The sequence below is a fragment of the Doryrhamphus excisus genome, chromosome 19 (genome assembly GCF_030265055.1).
Source record: "Doryrhamphus excisus isolate RoL2022-K1 chromosome 19, RoL_Dexc_1.0, whole genome shotgun sequence".
NCBI classification, from domain to species: domain Eukaryota; kingdom Metazoa; phylum Chordata; class Actinopteri; order Syngnathiformes; family Syngnathidae; genus Doryrhamphus; species Doryrhamphus excisus.
Genome location: NC_080484.1, coordinates 6,709,857 through 6,723,178, shown reverse-complemented (window position 1 = coordinate 6,723,178; position 13,322 = coordinate 6,709,857). Strand labels below are relative to the sequence as shown.

General features: G+C 49.0%; 1 protein-coding gene across 3 annotated transcripts; it reads left to right on the top strand.

Annotated features, from left to right (window-relative positions):
* Nucleotides 1-691: 691 nt before the first annotated feature.
* On the top strand, nucleotides 692-12,543 carry LOC131107462 (2-oxoglutarate dehydrogenase complex component E1-like). 3 transcript variants are annotated; one of them, XM_058057534.1, is made up of 23 exons: nucleotides 692-765; nucleotides 1,381-1,672; nucleotides 2,002-2,193; nucleotides 2,265-2,358; nucleotides 5,351-5,466; nucleotides 5,557-5,711; nucleotides 5,781-5,927; nucleotides 5,997-6,087; nucleotides 6,166-6,345; nucleotides 6,402-6,530; nucleotides 6,603-6,782; nucleotides 6,851-7,003; nucleotides 7,068-7,170; nucleotides 7,275-7,403; nucleotides 7,471-7,621; nucleotides 7,686-7,813; nucleotides 8,448-8,626; nucleotides 8,717-8,788; nucleotides 8,854-8,979; nucleotides 10,661-10,733; nucleotides 10,798-10,961; nucleotides 11,027-11,181; nucleotides 11,606-12,543. In XM_058057534.1, the coding sequence occupies exons 2-23, from the start codon at nucleotides 1,439-1,441 to the stop codon at nucleotides 11,733-11,735; spliced, it is 3,081 nt and encodes a 1,026-aa protein (XP_057913517.1). In that variant the 5' UTR covers nucleotides 692-765; nucleotides 1,381-1,438; the 3' UTR covers nucleotides 11,736-12,543. The 3 variants fall into 3 exon arrangements, with proteins under 3 accessions (XP_057913517.1, XP_057913516.1, XP_057913515.1); XM_058057533.1 differs by having other exon boundaries at nucleotides 700-765; nucleotides 1,387-1,672; XM_058057532.1 differs by lacking the exon at nucleotides 692-765 and adding an exon at nucleotides 1,101-1,185 and having other exon boundaries at nucleotides 1,387-1,672.
* Nucleotides 12,544-13,322: the final 779 nt, after the last annotated feature.

Sequence of the window (13,322 nt, the reverse complement as noted above, 5' to 3'; positions counted from 1 at the left end):
GTTTTTCACTCTCGGGTTAACACTGCCCTCTAGCGCTTTGCTAGTGACCTGCAAGTCAAGTTGCGCTCTCATCTCATCAAGATTCCCAGATTATTTCACATAGTTGAAGCTTTTTCAAACAATTAAACCATTATTAGTTTTCTTGGTAACTAATTTGGTAACTTTTATGAAGGAGAAATTACGTTATGAATCCAATTACTTTTTTATGGTAAAGTAACTCGTAATCTAATCAACTAATTTCTTTTGTAAAAGTCCTAAACCTTGTAAATTTTCTTTTAGCAAGAACGAACAAGAGCATTGTGTGAAACTTGATTGATTCCATGAAACTTGATTGATTAATCAATCAGTCGGTAAAAATGCAGTAGTATCACTTTAAGACGGGACTAAAAATGAAGCATGGCTAAACATTAGCATGGCTGCTAACCCGATTAGCATGAAACAAGAATAAAAGTATAACTTCATGTCGTATTTTACGTCACTTTCACTTTCAGCTTCCTTCATTCGTTCTTCGTCACATGAAACCGCCAACTTATATCCATTCATTCATCTCGCTTCGTGACTTCTGTTTTACGTTGATTACTCAATTTGGATTACACAAGCTCAAAGTGCCAGCGTTCGCTGATGACGTCACGACGCGAGTGACGTAACGCGACCCCGGAGAGGGCACGCCTCTGGAGCGCGCGCGCGCACACACACACACACACACACACACACACACTGGGGGCTGTAGGATCCTCACACCCCTACACAGACACACGCAAACAGGTAAGTCAAGAAACTCTGTGAAGACTTTAGTCCTTATTTTAGCTAGCGGCTAATGTTTGTTTGATCAAACTGCTGACTAATCAAGTTTGTCTCCGTGTTGTTGTTGCGCCGCTGAATTAAAAGTTGGCTGTTTGCCTGCGGGTTACCTTGAAACAGTAGCTCCTTTCAAAGTAGCTCATTTAAATATATGTTGTGTATTTATCTTCCTGCTTCACGCGCACGGTGACGCCCGGGCTACGTCACGTGATGCGCGGGCCACTTGTTAGCCTTGTTTCGAGGCGGGCTCGCTGCGCCCCTCGTGGCCGCGGTCGGATTTGCATGCACGGCGGACTTAACCAGTAGTGACGTCACATCTGATGGCGCTATCGTGTAAGCGGGTGGAGTCACACGCAAGCAAAGGGGAGCGATTGCCAAATGAATGTAAGCGCTATGTTAACAACTATAAGGTCAGGTTGCTAATTTTCATGTAAATGTGTTAAAAGTGTAAACTTAGCTAGACTAACGGCTTTGAAACTTGCTTTTCTTCTTCATGTGGCGTCACCTCTTTAGCTAGCAATGTTTGTATTGCATCACAAATGCTAGCATGTGACTGATGTCGTATGATTGCATGCGGAGCATCAGGAGGACCGGCCCGCCGCAAAGAGGGTCCATTCGTCAGCGACGCTGTGACACCATGCATCACCTGATGACCACGGCGGCCGCCAGGCTGCGACCTCTGACCGCTGTGGTGTCTGTCAGGACGCACTGTGGGTCCAGAACCTGGCCCGTCCAGCCGCACCGCAGGATGCTTCAGTCATCGAGCCGCCACAAGTCATCCGTGGCGGCGGAACCGTTTCTTCACGGCGGCGGCAACTACATGGAGGAGATGTACCGGACCTGGCTGGATGATCCCAGCAGCGTTCACAAGGTACCGCAACATGACACCATGAACATGGTCGCCCTTTTCAGATGATTACAATTAAGGATCAATCAGGAAGGACACATGAACCTTACAAATTAAAAGCCTGCGGGAATATTTGTGATTTCTGGCAGCGAGGACAACAAGTTTGGCAAGTTTTGGTTAGGCTCATGCATGTAGTCGGGCCGCATTCTGCTCATGTCCCATTGGTGATAAGACTCCGCCATTATTCCACTTCCATGTTAACTCCACTTATGAAGGATCTCCCATGCAGGCCATGCTGTTCCCCTCCTGTCCTGTGGGTGGCAGCATTAACAATATACTTTCTGTACCTGCAGTCCTGGGATGTTTTTTTTCGTAACGCCGAAACCGGCGCTGCGCCTTGCTCCGCCTACCGCAGCCCATCACCTCTGCAGGGGACACTTCCAGGCCAGGCCACCGTGGCGGCGCCACTGAGCATCGGCGACCCACATTTGGAGAAGCTGGTGGGCGATCACCTGGCGGTCCACACGCTCATTCGAGCGTACCAGGTGTGTCCCCCTTCCGCGTGCCCCCATGATGGCGCTGGTTGACAGGAAGTTGTTGTCTTTGTGTGCTGCAGGTGCGAGGACATCACATCGCCAAGCTGGACCCTCTGGACATCAGCTGTGTGGACCTGGATGATGCCCCCTGCAGCATCGGCTCACACGATCTTGGTAACGAACATTTGCTTTTCTTTTGCTCCAGACTGAACTTACGTTCAGTCATTTCTTTCAATTTTATTGAAATTTCGGAAAAATATTTGATTTGCATAAAATTGCAAAAATTGCAGTTATTTTATTTCAATGGATTTGACATTTAGTTTTTTCAATGTCAAATTTCAATCAAACTTAAATACATAATATTTTATTGATATAAATGTATAGTTTGCCGGTCGTATAAACATAAACAAGGTAGGTTGCGGGTGGTATAAATGTAAACAAGGTTGGTTGCAGGTCGTATAAACGTAAACAAGGTAGGTTGCGGGTCGTATAAACGCAAACAAGGTTGGTTGCGGGTCGTATAAACGTAAACAAGGTAGGTCGCGGGTCGTATAAACGTAAACAAGGTAGGTCGCGGGTCGTATAAACATAAACAAGGTAGGTTGCGGGTCATATAAACGTAAACAAGGTATGTTGCGGTTCGTATAAACGTAAACAAGGTATGTTGCGGTTCGTATAAACGTAAACAAGGTAGGTTGCGGGTCATATAAACGTAAACAAGGTATGTTGCGGGTCGTATGAACGTAAACAAGGTAGGTTGCGGGTCGTATAAACGTAAACAAGGTAGGTTGCGGGTCGTATAAACGCAAACACGGTTGGTTGCGGGTCGTATAAATGCAAACACGGTAGGTTGTGTGTCGTATAAATGTAAACAAGGTTGGTTGAGGGTCGTATAAACGTAAACAAGGTAGTTTGCTGGTTGTATAAACATAAACAAGGTAGGTTGCGGGTGGTATAAACGTAAAGAAGGTAAGTTGCAAGTCGTATAAACGTGAAGAAGGTATGTTGCGGGTTGTATAAACGTAAACAAGGTAGGTTGCGGGTCGTATAAACGTAAACAAGGTAGGTTGCGGGTCGTATAAACGTAAACAAGGTGGGTTGCGGGTCGTATAAACGCAAACAAGGTAGGTTGCGGGTCGTATAAACGTAAACAAGGTAGGTTGCGGGTCGTATAAACGTAAACAAGGTAGGTTGTGGGTCATATAAACGTAAACAAGGTGGGTTGCGGGTCGTATAAACGTAAACAAGGTAGGTTGCGTCTCGTATAAACGTAAACAAGGTAGGTTGCGGGTCGTATAAACGTAAACAAGGTAGGTTGCGGGTCGTATAAACGTAAACAAGGTTGGTTGCGGGTCGTATAAACGTAAACAAAGTGGGTTGCGGGTCGTATAAACGTAAACAAGGTAGGTTACGGGTCGTATAAACGTAAACAAGGTAGGTTACGGGTCGTATAAACGTAAACAAGGTAGGTTACGGGTCGTATAAACGTAAACAAGGTAGGTTACGGGTCGTATAAACGTAAACAAGGTAGGTTGCGGGTCGTATAAACGCAAACAAGGTAGGTTGCGTCTCGTATAAACGCAAACAAGGTAGGTTGCGTCTCGTATAAACGCAAACAAGGTAGGTTGCGGGTCGTATAAACGTAAACAAGGTAGGTTGCGGGTCGTATAAACGTAAACAAGGTTGGTTGCGGGTCGTATAAACGTAAACAAGGTAGGTTGCGGGTCGTATAAATGCAAACAAGGTAGGTTACGGGTCGTATAAACGTAAACAAGGTAGGTTACGGGTCGTATAAACGTAAACAAGGTAGGTTGTGTGTCGTATAAACGCAAACAAGGTAGGTCGCGGGTCGTATAAACGTAAACAAGGTAGGTCGCGGGTCGTATAAACGTAAACAAGGTAGGTCGCGGGTCGTATAAACGTAAACAAGGTAGGTTGCGGGTCATATGAACGTAAACAAGGTAGGTTGCGGGTCGTATAAACGCAAAGAAGGTAGGTTGCGGGTCGTATAAACGTAAACAAGGTAGGTTGCGGGTCGTATAAACGTAAACAAGGTTGGTTGCGGGTCGTATAAACGTAAACAAAGTGGGTTGCGGGTCGTATAAACGTAAACAAGGTAGGTTACGGGTCGTATAAATGTAAACAAGGTAGGTTACGGGTCGTATAAACGTAAACAAGGTAGGTTGTGTGTCGTATAAACGTAAACAAGGTAGGTTGCGGGTCGTATAAACGCAAACAAGGTAGGTTGCGGGTCGTATAAACGCAAACAAGGTAGGTTGCGGGTCGTATAAACGCAAACAAGGTAGGTTGCGGGTCGTATAAACGCAAACAAGGTAGATCGCGTGTCGTATAAACGCAAACAAGGTAGGTCGCGGGTCGTATAAACGTAAACAAGGTAGGTCGCAGGTCGTATAAACGTAAACAAGGTAGGTTGCGGGTCGTATAAACGTAAACAAGGTTGGTTGCGGGTCATATAAACGTAAACAAGGTAGGTTGCGGGTCGTATGAACGTAAACAAGGTGGGTTGCGGGTCGTATGAACGTAAACAAGGTAGGTTGCGGGTCGTATAAACGCAAAGAAGGTAGGTTGCGGGTCGTATAAACGCAAAGAAGGTAGGTTGCGGGTCGTATAAACGCAAACAAGGTAGGTTGCGGGTCGTATAAACGCAAAGAAGGTAGGTTGCGGGTCGTATAAACGCAAACAAGGTAGGTTGCGGGTCGTATAAACGCAAACAAGGTAGGTTGCGGGTCGTATAAACGTAAACAAGGTAGGTTACGGGTCGTATAAACGTAAACAAGGTAGGTTACGGGTCGTATAAACGTAAACAAGGTAGGTTGCGGGTCGTATAAACGGAAACAAGGTAGGTTGCGGGTCGTATAAACGGAAACAAGGTAGGTTGCAGGTCGTATAGAGGCTGGTGTTGTCATTCTCAATGAATAGTGTGAGGTTGGGAGGAAGCGTGTGTGTGTGGGAGGGGTCATAGGTCATGTCTGCTTGGACTTAGCGAGCCTTATCAGTGCCTCCTTGCTGTAAAGTGATTAGATTATGATGGGCGGGGGGGTAAAGTCTGTTTGTAAGCATGTTGTTTTCTTCTTGTAAAGAACAGAATCTGCTTAGAACTGAGGACTGTTATTCTGCCCCCCCCAAAAAAATAAATAAATAAAAGGTTCCTATGGTCTGAACGAGTCTGATTTGGACAAAGTGTTCCGTCTTCCGAAGACCACGTTCATTGGTGGAAGTGAGGACTCGCTGACGCTACGGGAGATCATGCGCCGCCTGGAGGTGACTTCATCATCATCATCATCATCAGGTGACATTCTGCTTGACCCTGCCCCAACCTCCCCGCACCCCCACCCCCCCTCACCTCTGCAGGCGGCATACTGCCAGCACATCGGTGTGGAGTTCATGTTCATCAACGACGTTCAGCAGTGCCAGTGGATCCGACACAAGTTTGAGAGCCCGGGTATCCTGCACTTCAGCGCGGAGGAAAAGCGGACCCTGCTGGCCAGGATGGTCCAGTCCACCAGGTCTGTGTGTGTTGGGGGTTGGGTGGGGATGACATTGCATCATGCAGGAGCTTCTGCATCTCCTGGCAGGTTTGAGGAGTTCCTGCAGAGGAAGTGGTCTTCAGAGAAACGTTTTGGCCTGGAAGGATGCGAGTCCCTCATCCCGGCCCTCAAGACCATCATAGACCAGTCCAGCAGCAGCGGCGTGGAGAGCGTCATCATGGGGATGCCGCACAGGTACAAGAGGAGACGTTCTTCACGTCCGAACGTGGCGGAATGGGTTTTGATGCGTGTCTTTGTGTCCAGAGGGAGACTCAATGTTCTGGCCAACGTGATCCGCAAAGAACTGGACCAGATCTTCTGCCAGTTTGATCCGAAGCTGGAGGCAGCCGACGAGGTCCTCAGCTTGTCCGAATAATGTCCCCGGCGTGTCCTCGTGAGGTCTCCGCAAACCCCACTGCCGTGTGCCCCCCAGGGTTCTGGTGACGTCAAGTACCACCTGGGCATGTTCCACAAGAGGATGAACCGCCTCAGCGACAAGATGGTCACGCTGTCACTCATGGCTAACCCCTCCCACCTGGAGGCCGTGGACCCCGTGGTGCAGGGGAAGACCAAAGCTGAGCAGTTCTACAGCGGAGACTCAGAGGGCAAGAAGGTCCGAGAGCGCCATGGTTTGGTCGGGACGTGTAGCTGACGTTTTGTTTTTCCTAGGTCATGTCCATCCTGATTCACGGTGACGCCGCCTTCGCCGGGCAGGGCGTTGTCTACGAGACCTTCCATCTCTCGGACCTGCCCTCCTACACCACGCACGGCACCGTGCACGTTGTGGTCAACAACCAGGTGGGTGGGCGAGAGGTTGGCATCATACAGGGGGCGCTGAGTGCTGATGATGATGATGACGCTGTGGCGCAGATCGGCTTCACTACAGATCCAAGGATGGCTCGCTCGTCCGCATATCCCACCGACGTGGCTCGTGTGGTCAACGCTCCCATCTTCCACGTCAACGCCGACGACCCCGAGGCGGTGACGTACGTGTGCAAGGTGGCGTCGGAATGGAGGAACACCTTCCACAAAGACGTGGTGGTGGACCTGGTGGGTGACCTCCAGCCGCTTCCTCTCTCTCTTGGAAGGGAATTTCAAAATAAGGCGTGTTCCTCCAGGTGTGCTACAGACGCAACGGCCACAACGAGATGGACGAGCCCATGTTCACGCAGCCGCTCATGTACAAGCGCATCAAGAAGCAGAAGGGCGTCTTGCTGACGTATGCGGAGAAGCTCATGGGCGAGGGCGTGGTCACCATGCAGGAGTACCAGGTACACACGTGGAGGACGTGGTTCCTGATGATGTCATCAACACGTCTTGTCTCGCCTCACTCAGGAGGAAGTGGCCAAGTATGACAAGATCTGCGAGGACGCTTATGCTCGCTCCAAAGATGAGAAGATCCTGCACATCAAACACTGGCTGGACTCTCCTTGGCCTGGTGAGATGCGGACACGCCCCCCCCAAAAAATGGATTATCAGACTTTGTAGGGTTCCTGTTGAGATGTTTGGACATTGTTCATGTGATGGTTGGATGTCTGGTAGGTTTCTTCACAGCAGACGGCCGTCCTAAAACCATGACCTGTGATTCCACGGGCCTGAGTGAAGAGCAGCTGGTCCATATTGGACGGGTGGCAGCCTCCGTCCCCGTGGAAGGCTTCACCGTCCACACGGGTGCGTCCTCGCTGCTGTCAGGTGGCACACGTGTCCTCTTTGACCTTGGAGTCCTGTCCCGTTTCAGGGCTGAGTCGCGTCCTGAAGGCACGGGCGGACATGTTGAGGCAGCGAGCATGTGACTGGGCGTTGGGTGAATACATGGCGTTGGGCTCGCTGCTCCAACAAGGCGTCCACGTCCGTCTCAGCGGCCAGGACGTGGAGCGAGGCACCTTCAGGTAGACCCAGCACAAACAGGCTTTCCCGCGTCTCTCTTGTCCCTCTCACTCGTACTGTCCGCAGCCATCGCCATCACGTCCTTCACGACCAAAATGCGGACAAGAAGACGTGCGTCCCCATGAACCACATCTCCCCCGACCAAGCCACCTACACCGTCTGCAACAGCTCGCTGTCCGAGTACGGCGTCCTGGGTGAGGAGGACACTCAAGCTGCTTCTCTTTCCCAAGGACCAAACAAAATCATTCCATGGCAACCTCTGAGCTTTCCACTCATAGACGGGTCTTTGTGGTAATCATGGGGACTTCCTACTCTTCCTGTCATTATGGTAATCATGGGGACTTCCTACTCTTCCTGCCATTATGGTAATCATAGAGACTTCCTGCTCTTTCTTCCTGTCATTATGGTAATCAGGGGACTTCCTACTCTTCCTACCATTATGGTAATCATGGGGACTTCCTACACTTCCTGCCATTATGGTAATCATAGGGACTTCCTGCTCTTTCTTCCTGTCATTATGGTAATCATGGGGACTTCCTACTCTTTCTTCCTGTCATTATGGTAATCAGGGGACTTCCTACTCTTCCTGCGATTCTGGAAATTAATGGGGACTTCCTGCTCTTTCTTCCTGTCATTATGGTAATCCTGGGGACTCCCTACTCTTTTTTCCTGTCATTACGGTAATCATAAGGACTTATTATTGTGTTTCTTCCTGTCATTATGGTAATCATGGGGACTAATTGGGTTTCTTCCCGTCATTACAGTAATCATGGGGACTTCTTGCTGTGTTTCAGGCTGCCAGTGACGATTGATAACAATGTGTTGCAGGCTTCGAGTTAGGCTTCGCCATGGCCAATCCCAACGCACTGGTTCTGTGGGAGGCCCAGTTTGGAGACTTCCATAACACGGCTCAGTGCATCATCGACCAGTTCATCAGCTCGGGTCAGGCCAAGTGGTTCCGACAGAACGGCATTGTGTTGCTGCTGCCGCATGGCATGGAGGGGATGGTATTTTTACTTAGCCTTTTTATTTCCTCTCCTGTTTACATCGCTTATATACAGTAATAATACATCTGTCTGAGTCAATGTGTTGTTTAGGGTCCAGAACATTCGTCCGCCCGCCCTGAAAGATTCCTGCAGATGTGCAATGACGACCAAGACGTGTTCCCGGTGAGTTTGTGTCCGGCGACTCGTCCCGTCCAAACTGTCTCACCTTCATCCCGCCCGTATGTCAGAACGAGCGTGAGGACTTCGCCGTGCGGCAGCTGTACCGCTGCAACTGGATGGTGGTCAACTGCTCCACCCCTGCAAACTACTTCCATGCTCTCCGCCGCCAGATCCTGCTGCCCTTCAGGAAGCCGGTTAGTGGCCACACCCACACGCAAATACAGTGAAGAAAATAAGTATTTGAACACCCTGCTATTTTGCTATTTCTCCCACTTAGAAATCATGGAGGGGTCTGAAATTTTCATCGTAGGTGCATGTCCACTGTGAGAGAGATAAACTAAAAAGAAAAATCCAGAAATCACAATGCATGATTTTTTTAACAATTTATTTGTGTGATACAGCTGCTAATAAGTATTTGAACACCTGAGAAAATGAATGTTAATATTTGGTACAGTAGCCTTTGTTTGCTATTACAGAGGTCAAACGTTTCCTGTAGTTTTTCACCAGGTTTGCACACACTGCAGGAGGGATCTTGGCCCACTCCTCCACACAGATCTTCTCTAGATCAGTCAGGTTTCTGGGCTGTCGCTGAGAAACACGGAGTTTGAGCTCCCTCCAAAGATTTTCGATTGGGTTCAGGTCTGGAGACTGGCTGGGCCATGCTAGAACCTTGATATGCTTCTTACGGAGCCACTCCTTGGTTTTCCTGGCTGTGTGCTTCGGGTCGTTGTCGTGTTGGAAGACCCAGCCACGACCCATCTTCAATGCTCTGACAGAGGGAAGGAGGTTGTTCCCCAAAATCTCACAATACACGGCCCCAGTCATCCTCTCTTTAATGCAGTGCACTCGTCCTGTCCCATGTGCAGAAAAACACCCCCAAAGCATGATGCTACCACCCCCATGCTTCACAGTAGGGATGGTGTTCTTCGGATTGTACTCTTCATTCTTCTTCCTCCAAACACGCTTATTGGAATTATGACCAAAAAGTTCTATTTTGGTCTCATCTGACCATAAAACTTTCTCCCATGACTCCTCTGTATCATCCAAATGGTCATATGCAAACTTAAGACGGGCCTTGACATGTGCTGGTTTAAGCAGGGGAACCTTTCGTGCCATGCATGATTTCACATCATGACGTCTTAGTGTATTACCTACAGTAACCTTGGAAACGGTGGTCCCAGCTCTTTTCAGGTCATTGACCAAGTCCTGTCGTGTAGTTCTGGGCTGATTCCTCACCTTTCTTAGAATCATTGAGACCCCACGAGGTGATATCTTGCATGGGGCTCCACTCCGATTGAGATTGACCGTCATGTTTAGCTTCTTCCATTTTCTAATGATAGCTCCAACAGTGGACCTTTTTTCACCAAGCTGCTTGGTAATTGCTCCGTAGCCCTTTCCAGCCTTGTGGAGGTGTACAATTTTGTCTCTGGTGTCTTTGGACAGCTCTTTGGTCTTCGCCATGTTACAAGTTAAAGTCTTACTGATTGTATGGGGTGGACAGGTGTCTTTATGCAGCTAACGACCTCAAACAGGTGCATCTGATTCAGGATGATACATGGAGTGCAGGTGGACTTCTAATGGGCAGACTAACAGGTCTTTCAGGGTCAGAATTCTAGATGATACACAGGTGTTCAAATACTTATTTGCAGCTGTATCACACAAATAAATTGTTAAAAAAATCATGCATTGTGATTTCTGGATTTTTCTTTTTAGTTTATCTCTCTCACAGTGGACATGCACCTACGATGAAAATTTCAGACCCCTCCATGATTTCTAAGTGGGAGAAATAGCAAAATAGCAGGGTGTTCAAATACTTATTTTCTTCACTGTATATTGCCCCTGAACGTCGCTCAGCCCTCCCGTATCTCACCACAGCTGATCGTGTTCACACCCAAGTCGCTGCTGCGCCACCCTGACGCCAGGTCCAATTTGGACCACATGCTACCAGGTGAGCAAAGCTGACAGGAAGTTTTGCACGGCATGCTCAGTGACTTGCGTGCGTCATTCTGCAGGCACACACTTCAGGCGTGTGATCCCAGACGAGGGTCCGCCGGCCACCCAGCCCCCCAACGTGAAGAGACTCATCTTCTGCAGTGGAAAGATCTACTACGATCTGGAACGCGAGCGCAAGAACCGAGGCATGGACGCCGCTGTGGCACTGGTCCGCGTGGAGCAGGTAGCGTCAGGGTGATGGTGGACACGTTCGCACGAACTTGTAAAACCTACGTCTGCTCGCTCCAGCTGTCGCCGTTCCCCTTCGACCTGGTGAAGGCGGAAACGGAGCGCTACGCCAACGCAGACGTGGTTTGGTGTCAGGAAGAGCACAAGAATCAGGGTTACTATGACTACATCAAGCCCCGCCTCCAGACCACTGTCGGCCACACCCGCCCGGTCTGGTGAGTGAGCACTGCTATAACTGGCTCCAAAGTTTACTTATGGCGCAGAACAGGCCACGCCCCCGACTGATGTTTCACACAAAATTCAGACAATAATAAGCATTTCGCTGTATAAAAGAAATAAATGGCAGTCAAAGTAAATATTCTAGCAAAAATTAAATTAACATGACCATAAATGTTGGCTCATCAGTCATTAAATTCGTGTTTTTGTTGTGTGCTACTAGTACTAGCATCTTGCATCACTCCCAACTTTCTCTCAACCACGTGACTAGGACACCCTATGTCTAGCAATACACAGTTTGAACAGCAGAGGGCATCAACACACGTATTAACAAAACATCTTTGAGACAGCTACAACTGCTGCTATTGGCTACACAACAACAGTGTTCGTAATGCTGTGTGTGTGCGTGCGCGTGTCTGACAGGTACGCCGGCCGCGACCCCGCCGCCGCTCCAGCCACAGGAAACAAACACACACACCTGACGGAGCTGCAGCGTCTACTCAACACGGCCTTTGACCTGGACTTGGCGAGAAACAACCCGAACAAGCTGTAAAGACTCCTAAATGACCTCTAGCGACCTCAGGGCCATCAGGGACCAGACTGATGTCCTCCAAGGCAGCGTGGCTGTCATCCTGTGAATGTGAACTGAAGTGGGAGTAAAGAGCGTTACCGTGGAAACCTCAGGGAGAACATAAACAAATGTACCTTGTGTGATAACTCAACCATTACTGTCCGAGCAAAGTCCAAGTCATGACTAGTACGAGCTGCGTCTTATTGTTGTGATGACCTCCACCTACAATGCTGACTTGGCGTCAGCCAGTTCAAAGGTCAACCAGTGAAAAGGTGCGGTGCTCGTCATAAATAAAGGACAATCTAAATTTACTGTCATCATCAAATAAACACCAACCTCACCTTTCACCTCCGGCGGAATGGACGTGTCATCCACACCGTTTGGTGTTGAAGAATAGGGACGTGATGTAGTTTAGCCTTGAGACACCAGAGGGCAGCATCGAGCCAGACCACGCAAGCAGCAGCTAGATTGGGAATGTAATCCAATTGTAAAGTATATGCTTATTTGATAATGATGATCAACATTAGATATGATCTGTCCAGACAAAAATATCCTAGCGTACCTGAACGCCTCTGTAGTATACATAGTATATATTACACAGGCCGACCGGGTGTATTCTGTATTATGCTTATTGTCAGAGGAGTATTTTAATATAAATATTAACCAGGTTTCTTTCGTTACACCGATACTAACATTTTTTGTCTTGTTGTGTTCTTTCACTCCCTCCTATGCTCCCTTCCCAACCTCCTCGCTCCCGTTCTCCTTCCTTTTGCTCCCTTACTCCCCTCCCCCATCATCCCTTGGTCTCCCCACACCCAATAAAAAGCCACCCCCCCCCCCCCCCCATGAGCTGCGCTGCGTGTTATTCTAGGTCAGACGTTTCCCTGGAATGTTGCGACTCTTGCCAAACACAAGTCGCTCCAGCGGAATGTGCGAGCGCGCGCGCATACGCACGCGTAGCGCAACACAAAGAAGCCAGGCGTGTGCGGTGGTGGTCTCCATGGCAACCGGCAGCCCCGAGGCGTGTACACAGATGTGTGTGCGGGAACATGATGGCTTTGATGTGACAAACATTTCAACTCATCCCCAAATCTGCCCCCCTTCAGTTGGTTCATCCCAACAAGTCCAATAACCCCCCCGCCCCCCAGGCCTGCCCCCACTGGTGTGGAAGTTACTTGTGTGCTGTGACATTGGCAAATGACTGCAGTAGGTCGCTGTGTGTGCGTGTGTGAGGCTACTATGCGGCAGGTCGTGGGGGGAGGAAGAGGAATGCAGGGGGTGCAGAGTGTGTGTGTGTGTGTGTGTGTGGGGGGGGGGGGGTGATATGGATAGTGTGGAGAAAAATGAAGAAATAAGAAATCTCTGCACCTGTTTCCAGGGCAACCGAGGCCTGAAAAACACCAGCAGCTTGTTTTTTCTCTGTGACCACTCTGCACACACGCACACTCACACGACGAGAGAACGCTTCCAATAGGACGCAGACCAACACACTACATACACGTTACACACGCTAATGACGGACACTAAGGAAGGCCTCTGTGTGAAGACGTCTCACTCTGTCAAATATGG

Bases quoted from the DNA above. Each gene is read 5' to 3' on its own strand.
- LOC131107462 (XM_058057532.1), top strand. The intron at 7,814-8,447 runs GTGAGGAGGACA...AATGTGTTGCAG, and splicing joins GTCCGAGTACGGCGTCCTGG to GCTTCGAGTTAGGCTTCGCC. The intron at 8,980-10,660 runs GTTAGTGGCCAC...ATCTCACCACAG, and splicing joins TGCTGCCCTTCAGGAAGCCG to CTGATCGTGTTCACACCCAA.